This window comes from Nothoprocta perdicaria, unplaced genomic scaffold (genome assembly GCF_003342845.1).
Source record: "Nothoprocta perdicaria isolate Ctin4 unplaced genomic scaffold, notPer1 scaffold_17, whole genome shotgun sequence".
In the NCBI taxonomy this organism is placed as follows: Eukaryota; Metazoa; Chordata; class Aves; order Tinamiformes; family Tinamidae; genus Nothoprocta; species Nothoprocta perdicaria.
This window is the reverse complement of record NW_020454871.1, coordinates 4,920,166-4,936,379: the sequence shown is the minus strand read 5'-3', so window position 1 is coordinate 4,936,379 and position 16,214 is coordinate 4,920,166. Positions and strand designations below refer to the sequence as shown.

The following is a 16,214-nucleotide window of genomic DNA, read 5'->3' as shown; positions in this document are numbered from 1 at the left end:
TCACTTTTTTAATTAGAATATTAATTATCTGGACCAGCCTCAAACTGCAAATTTGAGAGTTTACCAGTTGTTGGGGAAAGAGAAAGTTTCTTTATAGACATACCTTCTCTAATCCAGCATGGCATCAATACTATCGAAATCAATGATTTTTTAATGAAATCAAATTGCTATACAATTTATTCTTCAAAAAGACACTGCAGGTCAAGCTGCATCTTTTCTGGTAGTTTTTATGATTTTAATTCACAGTCATGCTGAAGAATAACAAGGAGGCACTTTTTTGGGTTGAAAATCTATCAATGCTAACAGAAAACAGAGAGTTGATCAGGTAGAAGATATTCTTTTAATGCATTTAGTTTGGTGCTTCCTCTAGCTTTTAGCAAGGAAATGCATATGGTGCTCCCATTGTTTTCTTAGGTAAAATCCAGAACCCTGAAATAAACACGTAACTTTTTCCTCTATGTCAAAGTAACAAGACTAATTTGTCAAGAATTCTCTGACAAAGAGCAATGCAGATATTTAGTTGCTGAGGCTTTAAATCAGAGAATTATCCGATTTAAGATAACTCTCTTTTAAATTACTAAGAATAATCCAAAATGGCAAGGCTGTATTAGATAATACAACCTATCCTCTTCACAATACAGAGTTTCCTAAAAATCAGTAACAGTGTATCAGACGAACACCTGTGAATCAGCTAAAGCTTTTTCTTTTTGCAATTTAAAAAGCTAGTGCTTAAAAGCAGAGCTTGAAATTAACAGCAAATTATGTTCTTGCATTTATAAAGTACTTTGAAAGCTGCTGTTACATAAAAAGACATAGTCTTGCAATACTTTTGTAGATGTACATTTTTTATCCAAATGCCTTGGAAGAGAGATTTGTCATTACCGTTATCTGTAAACTAATTCCTAACACACATTACACACACAAAAAGGTAATTTTGAATCTTTCTGTGACAGTTATTTGGTAGAAGAGTTTTCCAAAAAGTTTTATTAGCATGACAGCATCTACTGCCTTTTTTACTTTTTTTTCTTTCTGGTGAGTACCAGAGTACCAAAATCTGAATCACTCTTTATATAATAAACTCTGAAGACAGTTGTTCCTCTATCTGCTTGTCCCTGCAGTCACACAGAATACTAATGTGGTAATCTTCAAAGCCACGAAACACAGCTGACCTACAAAGCTTTCATTCATTTCTGAGTTGCTTGGAAATCTATTACTTATTCTAAAGAACTTTTTGAAGACGAGATACAAATCTTAATCAAAAACTACACTCCGTCATTTAATTTCACATTCTACCTACTTAATAAGACTGATTAAATATCTGTATAGATATTAACTATTCTAACTCAGATTTTCATTTTTCATTGTCTTACCACAGAATAAGATTCCTAGATTAAGCAAATTTCTGCAGCATGACTGAGATGCATTTGTAGTAATAACTTATAACCTGTAGCACCAAAACTGCATCTGCAGATGCGAAGTCTCAGTCTATCATTCTTAGCTTAATAATTAATAGCCCTGCTTTAGTCTTCTGCTCCTCCAGAATTTGCAGGCAAAAGACAATTAGACTTGAAACTAGAGATTATATCAGGAATTCCTACCCAGGTCTATTAACACACAACCTCCAGAAATCATCTAGTCAGTCAGTTAGTCTAGTTAGATGCTACTAACATGCGAATTACCTTCTATACTGGTATAGCTGTCATCCATCTCTGCCATTAACCCACAGGAGCTGATATCAGTTCAGAGGCTTCAAATCTTCAAATAAAATCAACCTGCAACTAAATAAGATAACAACAAACTGAAAACGGGCATGTTTCAGGGCAAGAGTCAATCTAGAATGTTCCCCCCCTTCCGAAAGAGTCACAAGTTTGGGTTTGCTGATTACTCTGTCGCAAGTTTTACTATTTCTCTTTTTAAGTGGTGGAAGTTTCACTGGCTTGGAATGGACTGGAATGGTTTAGTGATAAGTTGCATGGCTTATGGATTCTCATTCCTTTCCAATGGTGCACTGCCATCATAAATCCATAAGTTGAACGACAAAATTTTATTGAGGACTAAAAAGTAGTACAATGGTTTTGCGCTTTTTTATTTTGAGGTCTTCACGTCTACTACATTCAAGAGCATCTTTTGAACTTCATGGCTTTACCTGAGTCACGACAACTTGCCACAGGTTCTGCCACATGTACTGGAATATCCCTGCAACGGAGTGTCAAACTAAACAGTCAGGCATCCAACTAAACGTCAAGTTTGCAATGGCTTTGCTTCAAAATCCCAATAGTTGAGCTGATATTTGTCAATCTAAACCAATTCCTGATTTCACAAGGTTTTTGTTAAAATATACTACATGCAGCCTGTTTAAGCATCTTCACTGAAAGATTCTGAATACAAAACACCCCCTCCCAACCCTAGTTTGCCTTATTCTATCCACAGTGAGCTGCATTTTTGATGTCTCTAGTTTCAAAATTGGTGCCATAAATGCTTTTATCCAAGAAGAAATGTTGAATTTAGAGAAGTTTGAATGTACTGCAGCATTTTTTTAATCTAGACAGCATCTCCATTGCCATGACGTGCAGCTTGTCTTACTGTATTAGAGGATAACTTGAGTCAATTTTGACTTAGACTGAAAAACTAGTTTGCTTTGCTTACCATCTTTGCTGTTTCACAGGCATTGGATGCTTTAAATCAGTTGTGGAATGCTGAAAGATTCACTTGTTTTTATGAAGCCATAAGCCTTTGAGAGGTTGGAGAAAGACTTCTTTTGCTTATCTGATTTTCTCCTTTGGAATCAAAGCTGTTCCTTTAAAAGTGAGACACTACAGAGTTGCATAAATTTGAAACAGTATGAGTAAGCACCGTTTTGCAGCTTCTTTGATGGAATTGGTCAAACTTTTATTTTACAGTATGCTGTTGCTCACTTACACGTACATGGTTTTATTTGTTTGGGAGATCTTTCCAAACTCCCCAGCAAATAGTAGGAAGGCAAAGAACAGTATTATCCATTTGCTTTTTTCTTTTTGGGGTTAACTGACCAATATGCTGAATTCCTCTTTACACAGACATTTGAAGGCATTTGGTATTGGGGACACCATGTGACTTCATTATCTAGCCAAACTGAACTTCTAGAGTGGAACAGCCCCACCACCCTCCAACTCGCAAGCAACGGCTTTGTTTAAGAATGAGAAGCTGAACATGTAGAACATTCCATCTCCATGATAGATGGCTGGATATTGTGTGGAAGATCTTAAGAACTGCTTGTTCCATTCATGAGGAAAATCAGATGGGAAGTGTGCATTTCAGGGAAACTTTACTTGGAAAATTACAATACTAGTACACAGCTCAAGTTTTATACAATTAACATCTGCTTTTTGAAAGAAATGTTAACAAGTTTGAAATGAAATTAACATTGGTTTAACTTTTCCTCACAAAAGCATAAAAGTCATGGAGGGGAAAACTTAACAGGCAACAATAAAAAAAAAGGTAAAAACAACTTTTCCTTTTAGTAGTCCTCTGGTAGCAAAGATAGAACAACTTCCACTTTTTGTTTGTTTAAGAAGTAATCTGTCTTGGTCCAAAAGTTTAAGAATGTTTTTAGTATCTGCTTCTGCCTCCTCCTCTATCAGATCGGCTTCCACCACGGCCACCACCCCTGGGTGCTCCGCGGCTTGAACTACTGTATGAATCACGAGGAGGCGGGTAGCCCCTTTCCATGGATGGGGGAAGACCCCTGTCTTGTCTTCCAACACGATCACGGCCACTTGAGTAGACATCACTTCTGCTGCTTGAGTAACTTTCTCTGCTTCCATATCCATCTCGTGTGCTGCCGTAATCATCATATCGACTGCTTCCACCATATGATGGCGGGGGCCCTCGTGCAGGTGGAGCACTACGTGAGTTACCTGCAGGGTCAATGGTCAGGTAATATGGCAACACTATAAGTTATATATAACAATTTTCATCTGAATTTACAGAATTGCTGTATTAAGCGTTTACTGTTACTCTTTGATACGTATGGAGAATAATCTGTCACACTAGGGGCTTTTAAAGTGGGGGCTGCATATCAGGCAGTGAGTGGATTTAAAGACTTTGAAGGAATGAAGACGATGTTTATTCAGGCAGGCTCTTTACCGGGTACTCCAGAACAGCTTGTTATTTTAGAGAAGAAACTCAGCCATATTTTCCAGAAATAGTTGCAATTCTGAACTGTAGACTTTGCTTCTTTAGTTACAGCTTACGTGAAAAGATGATCAAATGATAACCAAAAAATGCACTTTCACTGTGGGAGGGGAAGAAAAGGTGTACCATTTTCCCTAAAACATGAGCATTCTAGTAAAAGATTCAGGATGACACCTGTACAAGTTACTACACAATTCTCAAAATGTAATTCTTACCATAGCTCTCATATGAATCTCTGTAGGAGCCTCCACTTGGGTGGTCCGAGTAGTCTCTGTCACGTCCGCCGCCGTATCCATCACGATCGCTGTAAGAGGAAAGGCTACTAAGACTTAGTACAAGTCAGTAGAATCAGAGCAAGAATAAATAATGAGAAAAAAATCCAATGGTAGATACCTATATCCTCTAGAGGGGTACTCATCACGCGAACTGGAATGACCATAATCACGATATGCATAGTCTCGGGGAGGGGGCGCATAGTCCCGTGTATCCCTGGAACTAGGGTAGTCTCTACTTGAGTAACTAGGAAGAAGAGACAGTTATTAGCTGTATGTCACACTAAAAACCACAGGCCTTACCCAGAGAATTACAAACATTAAGTCACACTAAAATGGTAGAAGAATTTACCCATCTTTAGTGCTATAGCCATCATCTCTTGGAGACATGTAGACATCTCTTCTGGATGGCATTGGCTCTCTGCGTGGAGGACCGCCATAGCTGTCTCTTCCACGAGACACAGGAGCTTAAAAGAAGCAGTTCCAATTAAGAAAGTTTATTGGCAACAACCACAGACTCCAAGCCATGTATTAATAGACCATTTACAGTTATTTCAAAACTTAACTACTGTAGTCTGTATTCTTGTTATTTTACAGTTCTGCATGTATGCTTTAAAGCGGCATCAGAGGAATGTGTTCGGCCAAATGAATTAAAATGACATTTTTATGGAGAATTAATAAAAACAACATATCCTCCCCATAGGACATTTAAAGTCATCAATAAATTCATTTGTGCCTAAAGCTAGATTACAGTACTACAAGACTGCAAGAAAATAATTCATCAAGTCCTTACCTCTTCCCCCCATACTACTGCTACGCACTGGTCCTGAAGGTGCAGATCTTTTAGGTGGTGGACCTCCACTTCGTGGAGGTGGACCTCTCTTCATAGGAAGTGGTCCTCGAGAAGATCCTAGGATAAGGTATGCACCAACTGATTACTTGTGATGTTCATTTGTAAGTCTCTAATCTGAACTGTGACAACCTGAAGTGCTGTATCATCACTATGATCAACTTCTAAAATCAGATCTCAAGATTTTTTTTTTTCGTTTGTATTTTGGTCACAGCTAGATGCTACAGGCACAACTGAGAGCATACCAGATTAACACAGTCTAAATTCCTGTCACCATCTGCCTTACACAACTGATCCAGAAAAGCACAGGCTGTGGCACAAAGGGAAAAAGACAACTGATGCTTGCAGATCAGTCACAGCTTAGATGCTCAACAAGTTACACTTCTCAGAAGACAGGAGCCACCTGGAAAGACGAACTACAGAAGATCCTGCCTTAAACAAGGGACAGAGGAACTACACAGTCTGTGGGACTTAGTACACGACTCTTCAAGAACAGAATTTTCAGCATTTCCAGGATTTTTCCACATTTAAACAGCTTTTGAAGTTAGCTTCAGGTGCTGCTCGCCTTTTATTGCATTTTGATACTGAAAAGTCTCTGAGAGAACAGATACATCTTAAAGGATATCCAGTATCAAGCATTGTACAGATCTTCCTACTTCAAAAAGCTTCAGCTCAACACACTATTTATTAAACAACAAGCAAGGCATGCTTCCCAAATTCCAACTAGGACCTGGAAGGATCAATCACTTAAAACTGCTACAATTTAATGAGGTTATCTCTCTTGCTAGTAAGAATGAAAGGCAGTCTCCTCTCCCTGGTAGCAGAATCACTTTTTCGACTTGAATACCAGAAAGCTTCCTTTCTCATGTGCAGGGCAGGAGTTTTGCTTTCCTTTCATAGCAAAAAGTCAAGTGGAGTGTTAGATGTAGAAGGGAATCTTCATATTTGAAAGCTTTTTCTTAAGGTGTGCTTGCCTAATCAAAAATTTGACACAACTGCCAGGATCATATTTCACCATTTAATAAAGAACATTGAGTGCACTATTCAGTTGTTTGATTTTTTTTTTCCAGTAGGATTGTCATCTTCCAATGAGATTGTCTTGTATGTTGTCCAAGTATATAATGAGATAGGTAAATACATACCCAAATGACTCCCTCTTGAAGGTGGTCCTCTCACGCCACTTCCGCCTCTTCCACCTCTAAGGCCCCTGGGAGGACCTCTGCTTCGTGGAGGGGGTGGCGGTCCACGCCTGCCACCACTTTCAAAGGATGGCTTGGTTGCTTGTTCCACTTTAATTGCTTTCCCATCTAATGACTAAAGAAGAAGCTGCTTTACTTATTGCTCAGTCATGTTTGTATTTCTTAAATCAAGCCCCTCTTGTTTATTATGGGGTTTCCATGTCATAAAGTTAGAGCAACTCTAGAACTGATTCAAGTCTTCAGTATTAGTCCCCATATACTCAGCAGCATTGTTGGGCCTAATTTCTATAGTACTTCATTCCTGTGGTATTGATGAAAAAATCTAGAGCAGCATCAGCAAGAACTTTCAGTCAAAACAAAAGTGTCCAGTGATTACGGCAGCCCCATGTCATTTATTTTGTAAATGAAATATGATTTATGATCTCCAATTTATTTTCAATTGCCATGGACTTTCATACCAAACTACGACTGTGCCAGTAGTTATAGGATTAAGCTGAAGATATCTTAGCTTCAGTTGGGGTTTGTGGCAATGGGGAGGCCGTTCAGTACATTTTCTTGATGTCCTGATAAAACGATGATCACTGAAGTATTTAAAAGTAATTTCAGCACCTACAAAGCAGACTGAATGAGTTCACATCTCTTTTCTACTGTTTCAAGTTGCGTATTCAAAAAAAGAGTGACTGCTGCATTTTATTCTACAACTTTTTTTTTTTTTTTTTTAAATCCCCCCAGAGCAGACTCCTGAAGCAGAAGTAAGGTGGAAGCAATAACAGGAACCGTGGTCACCTACTGTGTCTCATACATGAGCAGGTGGTGAGACATTTGGCAATGCAACTTAATCAAATTTCGGTGCAATCTGTCAGTCAACACACTTGTCAATTAGAACAGAGCCAAGATCACAAGCCCTACAGAACATCTGCCATTTAGGTTACTGTACTTCCATTATGGCAAACAATTTTATTTGCCTTTCAGAAAGTTGAATATAAAAATATAAATAAAACTCAATTGTAAAATGAACAAGAACATTACTGCTAGTCATGTCCAGTTACTCTGGACTGCTGGTAGCTGTTTAGAGCTTCTAACCTTTTTCCTTTTCCACTGAAACTCTTCTAAAAACAATTATGCACTTCAGTAGCTCAAGTAGGCTACCAGCACACATTGGACTAGCTATATATTAGAGAGAGAAAGAGAGAGAGAGAGAGGGAAAAAAAGCAACTGTGTATAAGCAGTGGTTCAACTCAATACACTGTGGGGTTGGAGGAAGGAAAAAAGCACTATCAAAGCTGTATTGTTTTTGACTTTGATAAAACAAAAATACTTATAAACCTAAGGTTCACCAAAGAGCCTTTGGCATAACTAGCTGAAATATTCCAGGAGTGAGCATTTGTACCTATAATCACTGGAACTTATTAAATCTATTTTGCCATCATCTCTCATCTTAGTAATCCTTCCCATAACATAAAAGCAATGGCCTGAAGCCTTGAGTTTTGCCATCATGACAACTACTGTCCACAATTTCATGGCAGATTCCTGACAGCTTGTCTGAATCTTGGATTTTTTTTTAAAACTATTTCAACTTCATTTTGCCTCACATTTAAGGTATTTTGCCTCAGTAAGGTGTTTTTTTATTCCTCTCAAAATTTGGTTTTGTTTTATATAAACAGTCTTAAAAGTTAATCTGCAGGTCTAAGACAACCTTTAGTTAGGTTCAAGGAAATCTCATTTTTCTTCCCCACTAAGTAGGAGAAAAAAAAATCAAGAAGTTTGTCCTATTTTAAAGCAGAGGGACAAATTCATTTCATAGTTTCTCAGAAAACAAAGAAGGTCTCTCTCCATGAAGAGGGAGAACTCAGACAAGCCATCTCACAGCAAGGAATTTTCTCGATGGGCCTAAAGCACCAGCTGTTGGTATAAACACTCACTTGCTGGCATTTACAACCGTGATTTAGCGTTACAGGAACATTTTCAATATGATCTAGGCACCATTCAGTTATATCAACTGGGTGCTAAAAATCAGGAAAGTCTACTATACATATCCATTTAAGGATAAGATATATCCTTATGGATAAGGATATGAATGGCAATCGTAGTTAAAACTCTAACGAGGAATGAACAATCGATACAACTTTGTAAGGGTGAACTGGGGAACCACAAACAATTTTAAAAAAGTATCCTGCACTCAGCTGATGTTAGAATTTAAAACAAAGTGTAAATACTCAGAGAGTTTTAGGGCTGAGGCAGAATTTAGGTCTCCAAAGAAAGAGTGAAAAGAAGCTGTTGAGAAGCTGCAGGCTGACACCACACAGGCCTCTCCTCTCCAACAGATCACTTCTTTGTTGATACTGTAATGACTCTGATTTCTGCATGCTTCTTGACTGCACAGTAAAAGGACTTGCATTCACCAAATAGATTCAAGAAATGAAGACTTATTTCAGGCTGAGCTTCTCCATGCTCATATGCTCCATATCACTTCTGGAAATTCTTTCCTGATGATTAGCAAAGGACAACCTTCTGTAGCATTGAATACATCCAAAATGAGTCTGAATTGTATTTGCTGCCAACTTCTAACACAGTCCAACTGGCTTGGCAAGCCTTGATTTGAATTAAACCTTTGGCTCATTCAAGATATCTCCTGTAAGGTCCTATTTCCTCTTTAGTTGTCCACTTTTATCCCAGGGGCTCAAAACCAAGAGACCATTAAACTGCTTAAGGCACAGATGTCCACTGCAGTACTCATGCTTCTGTCCAGGTACAGATTTGTAGTTCATGACATCAGGATGCAGGCTTGACTACTGTACAAGTTCTTCTTAAAGAATGCTAATATTTTGCTTTGTTTGAATAGTTCTAGTGCATCTTCTGAGCTGCTCAGTCAGGTTTAGTTAGACCCAATTCTGCAGAGAAGATAATTTAAGTGAAGGATCTCTGCTGCTGTCCCTCCCTCCCACGTCAAACATTTTCTCCTGACCTCTTTCTAGAGGACTGAAATAAATTCACAGCAAGCACACTTAAGACTGGTCTAGGCTTGCTACATTTTAGAATGAAATATTAATCCCCTTCATCTGCCCAGAAAAGACAAAACATGGGATATGCACTCTTCCTGAACATCTGCAGATTAAAAATGAGCTGCAGATTTACTCTCATGGCATTTATTCAAGTCAGTCTCCTCTTCTACTGGCTTCAGTTTTAAATTCCTTTAGAATGACTTGAGAAAACTGGAGACTGGCTATACAGAACTTTCCCCAGGTTGAACAGCTCAACTAACTACTTAAAATAAGCAGGTTGCTTAAATTGCCTGCACAGTGCTTCTTCTCCAAGTGACTGAAAATGCAGCACCTGAGTGCTTTTACTGATCACTTCAGAACACTCCCAAAATCCCAAATTCTGATTAGATGAATGTCTTCCAACATCATGCCTCAATCATCACTCCTCCTTCTGATGTGGGAAACAGAGTTCCACTACGGTACAAGCAGCATTTATTCTCCAGAAGGCTTTTTAAAGATGAGGACAAGAGACAATCTCACAATCATCTTCTAAGTCTTGGATATCCACAATTGAAACATGTTAAACCAATACAGAAACATACAACTGCACAAAGCTTTGGGTATTACGATTTAAATAGGTCATTCTTGGCCAAATCCTGAATAGGGAGGTTTTTTCCCCATACACTGTTTGATGCAAGTCCAGAGCAGATGAAGATATTTTTACATTGTAACTTTAAGATATAAACCATGGAGAATGATGGCCCACAATATAGTACTTTCTGGCAGTTCTTGAAGGTAGGGGTACATTCCACAACATGTAGACATTGCCTCAGACAAGGTTTAGATCTGATTCAACTCCTTTACGAGCCACTTCTCTCCTGAATGTTTCCGATGTGATCAAGCACATGCCAGAAGATTCAAGATCCAAACCAGATTGTCATTTATTTTCAGATCGATTTTCAGTTAAGTGCACTCCACACTTTTCTTGGGAATAGCAACTGAATCCTTACAGTCTGTCAAACAGTTGACAGTGCTTGAAATTACCTTACAAAAGGGTATGGCTGAATGATTACTTCAGAGTTATTGAAGGCTTAAGGACTGCCGCCAACACGTCTTCAGTACTGCAGAAGACTACACAATGGACGTAAATTCAAGTAGCAAGAGCACCTTTAACCACATTTAGACGAGTACTTCAGTTGTCACTGGACTTTCAGTTGTCACTCTCCATCTTCTCCAGAAATGATTAACTTGTTTAAAGAGACAACAAGTCTCCAAAAGAAGTAACACAAAATGTTTTAAGACACAGTTGTTCACAAACACCAAGTAAGCAAACACAGCTGCAAGGTTCAGCATTACATTAAACTCAAACCAGGAAATTCTTACAAGCAGTTAATGTTCAGTGCGAACATTTACAAAAAGCTCATTTTCTTATCCTCAAAGTGGAACTATTCACTGAGCTTATTTACTGACTCTACAGTGACTGACATTTTTCTTTCAACTCAATGTATTTTGTTAAAAAGACATAAGGCTATCAAGAGCCTGAGTTCTTCTTAACATAAACACTATCAGTAGAGGATTCTTCACCTTGTATGAGCATTTAGACCAATTCAGTATGATCTTAACACAGATGTTTAGATCATATAAAGAATAATCACAACCTAAAAATCAAATCTAAAGAGACATCACCTCAATTAAGTCAGCCAGCTGTTGACCAGTAAATTGCAGATTTGCATCTTGCTTTTCAAGCACATATCAAATGAGACCTGCTGAGACCTCCAGAGATCACAATAGCCTATAACTATCTATAGGCCATCTAAGGTTTTTCCTCAAAATTTATGCTCCAAGTGCTTTCAAAAACAACATGAAATGTTTTTCCACTTTAAATCACAGGGTTTCACTGTACAATGTAAACAAGCTAATTCCATTCCTGGTTAATGGCAAAGTCATTTCACAGTTAACTGGCAAGATACTTCTTATATATGTCAAGTAAGTAGGTGATGCAACTTGAATGTATGAAGGTACCTATGCACTAATAAATAGTATATCAACACTCAGCATAGTAGGCAGGTCACATGAAACTCTGAGGGAAGCATTAGTAATTTTGAGATGCTTCGCTTCCCACATTTGTGCCTTTTGGACAGTACTACAGTCAAACGCTATAGAACAAAAACATTAGAAGAGACATAAAAGAACAGAGAGCTGCCTACAAAGTTCTCCATCACCAACTGGGAAAAAGAAATTTAAGTGTAACCGATAACCAGACTTCTCTCAAATCCAGAATCAGAAGGTGATTCCAATTTCATTCAAATTAAGCAAGTAATAATTTCACTAGATTGTGAATTATCACTTATCTCCAGGATCTTTTAACTCAGTGTCTTTCCAACTTTTATTGATCTACACTACAGATTGATATCATTTATGAGCAGTAATGGCAACATATGATTGGCCGTAATTCCTACCTTTCCGTTCATGTCTCTGGCAGCATCTTTCGCATCTGCTGGACTCTCAAAGGTGACAAACGCAAATCCTCTAGATTTATTGGTTTCGCGATCTTTCATCAAAAGAACTGCAGATATAAAATTAGGTGTTACGCTTTTCTGGAGTTAGGCAAAACACTTAACCTTTACTTAACCTTTAGGCTCAGAACTTCTTAGAGGACATGAAAGCATCATCATTTCAGATGATCAACACAGCAAAATTCATCATGGCCCTTTTTTTCCTTCCCTTAAGCACTCTTACAAGTAGCCAGTAGTTCTTTTTATTTACCTTCCACAATGCGCCCATATTTGCTGAACACAGTCTCAAGGGCTTTTTCATTAGTCTCTGTGTTCAGGCCTCCAATGAACAATTTCCCAGGACGATCCGCTTCAACCATTTTGATTCCGTAATGACCTATTAAAAGCATAAGGTTGTTATTAACAAAGCATTGAACTACAACAGAGACTTCCAGACAACTCCACGGATTACAGCCTCTTCCCTCAAACATACAAGCAATTCTCTTGAACTAGATGTCCATAAAGAACTTTGAGGTATAAAGGACAAGCTAAGAAACAATTGTAAGACCTAAAAAAAAATGTACGAAATGGTACCTAGTTACTTCTCCACATTACATATTATTTCAAATACACTTGATTAACACTGAAAAGGGACACAAAGTAGACATGAAAACGGAAAACCTTTCACAGTTACTGTCATTTTGTGCTCAATAAAACGACTGGCATCCCCTCCTCCAAAGCTCTGCCGTAAATTAATATAGTTACGTCAAGACAAAACCAAATAATAAATTTAGAGTCAGCTGCTGCCAACATTTAAGCCTCTTTTGTGTCATTCAAAGCACCGTGACACCATGCACCAATCTCGGCCTACACGACGATCCAGCCTGGGGGCCGCCTCCCCATCGCGGCAGGGCCCGGGCCGCGGGGACCCCGCCGAGCACAAAGGGAGCCGAAGCCCGCAGCCCCTGGCACGGCGCCCGGCGCTCCCCGCTCGGCGCTGCCGACAAGGCGCGGAGCGGCGCTCGGGGGGGGCCGGGGCGCGGGGTGGGCCCGGCCATCGCGGGGGAGGCGCGCGCGGCCGCCACGCGCTCTCCGCGGCCCGGCAAGGCGCGCGCGCGGTGCGGGGAAGGGCAGCAGGGAGGGGGGCGTCAGACCCTCTGCAGCCTCCAGGCGCCTCCACAAAATGGCGGCCACCTTCGGCAGGGGCTCTCGCTGCCGACCCACCGGCGCTAAGCGCCCCCCGCGCCGCAGCCGCGCTCGGGGCTGCCCGCCCGGCGCCCCGGCCGAGGCCGCCGCCTCTTTGTCCTGCTCGCGGAGGAAGATGGGGCCCGCGCGACACGACTCCGCGGAGAACCCCTCGCACCTAAAATGGCGGCGAGCGCACCTCACGCGCGGGACCCCCCCGCGCCCCGCCACGGCCACGCGGCTCCCTCCGCCCGGCACGGGGAGCCGCAGCGCAGGCCGCGCCCGGAGCGCTGCGCGCCCAAAGCGCCGCTCCCTCGCTGCCCCCAGGCCGCACATCCCTCCCTGCCGCCGCGCCGCCGCCCAGCCCCGCTCAACCCCACGGGGCCCGCGCTGCCCACGGCGGCGGCCTGCGCGGCGCGCTCCGCGACACCCACCTCCGCTCCCGCCGAGCCGCAACTGCGCAATGAGGGCGAACAAAGGCGCGCCGGGCCTTTATAGCGCTGACGTCACGGGCGGCGAAGGCCCGGATGCTCCGCGCCGCCGCCTGCGGGCGCGCTCGGCCCGCGCGGGCTCCGGGCCCCGCGTGTCACCCGCCGTGCCCGCAGCCCGCGCCGGGCACGCCGCAATGTCCCCGGGCACGGTTTAGCCGGGGCACTGCGGGAAGCTCTGCTTGGTTTGGATTGAGGGGCCCGTCAGGGCTCCCTCACCGCCACTGAGAGCTAGGGGAAAAATGCTTAGCTAAACCAGGGCAAAACTTGGTGCTGTAAATAACGTATGGCACTACAAACCATCACGTTAAATACACGTGAAATTCAGTTGTGGCTGCTTTCTTTTATGGGCTAACCCCGATATCTCAAAATGGAAAAGTTGGGAGGAAATTATGGATATAGAAAATTCCCCCTTCAAGGTATATTTTAGCTGAGCTGGTCACTCACCAAGGCCCAGTTGAACCCAAACAAAATTTTAAGAGAATGGCTTTTCTCTGCAAGTGCATCTGTCTTCATTCTTCACAGAAGACCAATATGCAGTGTGCATTTGTCACTGAAAACTGCCAGCCAGAGCCTAAAATTAACACTCACTCCCATTCTTTGAAAACCCTTCAGGGTTAATCTCATTGAGATGCAAAGTGATAGGAATTGCAGGTTCCTAGAAGAGGTCAAGATTTAAAGCAGCTCCAGGTTCTCATGGCAAAGTCATGTTAAGACTTAGAAGGGAAGGTCATGTGCAGCCCTGGCCCAAGGTTTGGCTAAGCAGATGCCTGGGCCAGTCCCCATGCATTTTGGTGAGGCCTGAGGAGCTGTCTCTGCAGACACGTTCCTATCCTGCACCCAAAGCAGCTGCTCAGGTCACCAGGTAGCTTTTCCACAGCTTTTCCAAGTGCTACATACCCAGCAGTGCTGCCTGGCAGCTTTCCAGGCTCTCACCTGTACGTACTGGGGTATCAGGTATCATATCTGAGGCTATGAAGCCTCTAGGGCTGGCAGGGCTCCACAACTAACCAGCTGGAAAGCAATAAGAAAATATTACCTGCCCCAGCTGCACAGCGGAACAGTAGGAGGTGGGTTGGGTTCAAGCACTCCGAAATGCTGTCTCCGTTTCCCAAACCACATCGTCTTGTAAAGATCATAGGAGATAAAGAATATGGTCCATCAGCATATCACCTTATCCATGCATGGGACAGGCATTGCTTGATCCTTTACAATTTCTATTCTCCATCGTGATATTCTTCAGACTTTGCTTTCTGAGAGGTCACACAGAATTTGTAGCCTCAGTTTTTCTGCAGCTTTCACCTACGTCACTCTCTCAAACGAACTCTACGGCATTTAACAACAGTTGTATTTAAACTGCAAATCTACCCATATGAAGTGCAGAAATTTAGATGTCCTTCATACCTTGCTATTTTCATCAAGCATCTCACTCTTCTAGCAGGCTCAGTTCAAAAATAAATTGATTCATTCAGTTCAAAGATAAATACTTCCGTGACAGACTGCACAAAGACCCATTCTCTGGACAGTTACACATTCATAGATATTTATAGAAATTCAATACCTTTTGTGCACAAAACTCAGACAAGTAGATCAGAGCAGCACAAACCAATAGTTTCTGGCACAGATTTTGTCCACTTTTTCCACACTGCAGCTCCATGACCGTTTTTTCCCCAGTCATCCATTTGGGATTTAATTGTGGGAGTCTGTGGTTTAGCAATAGAGGATCGTAGCTCTTAGGACATAGCTGAGCTGCATGAAACGACTGCTCAGTTTTCTCTGGTTAGGCTGCAAAGATCTACAAGAATTACCATCCTCTCCTTCATTCACCTAATGCTGTCCTATGTAAAAGGCAATTCGTACCTGATTACCAAGTTGGGTAAAGAGTTTTGTGGGGTGGTTGTGCAGGGATAATGTCAACATAGCATCAGAGGCAGAAAACTGAGAGGCTGCAACTTCTGGATAGGAAACACGTAGAGGAAAGCAGAGGTGTTGCCAGCTCGGTGCTGATAGCGATGCCTTCACCACGGTGCCTCAACAGGAGTATGGGTCCTGCCAGGCCGCTCAGCTCGCAGCCATGGCTTGCACGTCACGTGGAGCCTCTCAAACAGGTTCTGCAGCCATCCCCGCGTGCTCCTGCCATCGGCACTGGAGCCGGCCAGCCCAGGGCCCCGGGAAACGACCCACGGGGCCTGGAGAGCTGCTGCGTGTGCCGCTGTTGGAGGCCCTCAGGCACACATAGAAAGTGGCTCTCATTGTAAGAAATAAAAGTCACTAGGCTTAATATAGGTGCAAAACAAAATCTTGGATTTCCCCTACTAATTTCTAAGCTGGAAACATCTTATTTAAGTTTTTCTCTGCCATCCTTGAGGGTAAAAACCAAAAAGCGGTTCTGGTAAAAGTCACCACTGCGGACTTTGAGGGGAAAAATACTATGAAAACGGAAAGCAATAGGGTATTACAGAGCGCAGGCGCGTGGAGCCGAGTGCGGGGTGAGAGCACAGGGGTAAGAGCCCTATGCCTAGGGGAAACAGCGAGGGCCGAGGTGACGGGCAATGCAGGGGACTGTCCCCT

The 16,214-nt window shown here is 42.0% G+C and overlaps 1 protein-coding gene and 1 non-coding gene across 3 annotated transcripts; both read right to left on the bottom strand.

Moving 5' to 3' along the window:
- Positions 1–2,028: 2,028 nt before the first annotated feature.
- On the bottom strand, positions 2,029–12,367 carry RBMX (RNA binding motif protein X-linked). 2 transcript variants are annotated; one of them, XM_026036011.1, is made up of 8 exons: positions 12,242–12,367; positions 11,935–12,041; positions 6,438–6,609; positions 5,239–5,355; positions 4,798–4,912; positions 4,567–4,692; positions 4,389–4,492; positions 2,029–3,905 (listed from the first exon to the last, which is right to left on the bottom strand). In XM_026036011.1, exons 1-8 carry the CDS (start codon positions 12,348–12,350, stop codon positions 3,589–3,591), a joined length of 1,167 nt encoding a protein of 388 aa, XP_025891796.1. In that variant the 5' UTR covers positions 12,351–12,367; the 3' UTR covers positions 2,029–3,588. The 2 variants fall into 2 exon arrangements, with proteins under 2 accessions (XP_025891796.1, XP_025891797.1); XM_026036012.1 differs by having other exon boundaries at positions 2,959–3,896.
- Positions 12,112–12,184, bottom strand: LOC112944564. The gene has a single exon (XR_003248801.1). It is a non-coding gene; the product is annotated as a small nucleolar RNA SNORD61 (small nucleolar RNA).
- Positions 12,368–16,214: the final 3,847 nt, after the last annotated feature.

Bases quoted from the DNA above. Each gene is read 5' to 3' on its own strand.
- RBMX (XM_026036011.1), bottom strand. From the start codon at position 12,350: ATGGTTGAAGCGGATCGTCCTGGGAAATTGTTCATTGGAGGCCTGAAC. The intron at 4,913-5,238 runs GTAAGGACTTGA...GCTTCTTTTAAG, and splicing joins CAGTAGTATGGGGGGAAGAG to CTCCTGTGTCTCGTGGAAGA. The intron at 4,493-4,566 runs GTATCTACCATT...AAGTCTTAGTAG, and splicing joins TACCCCTCTAGAGGATATAG to CCTTTCCTCTTACAGCGATC.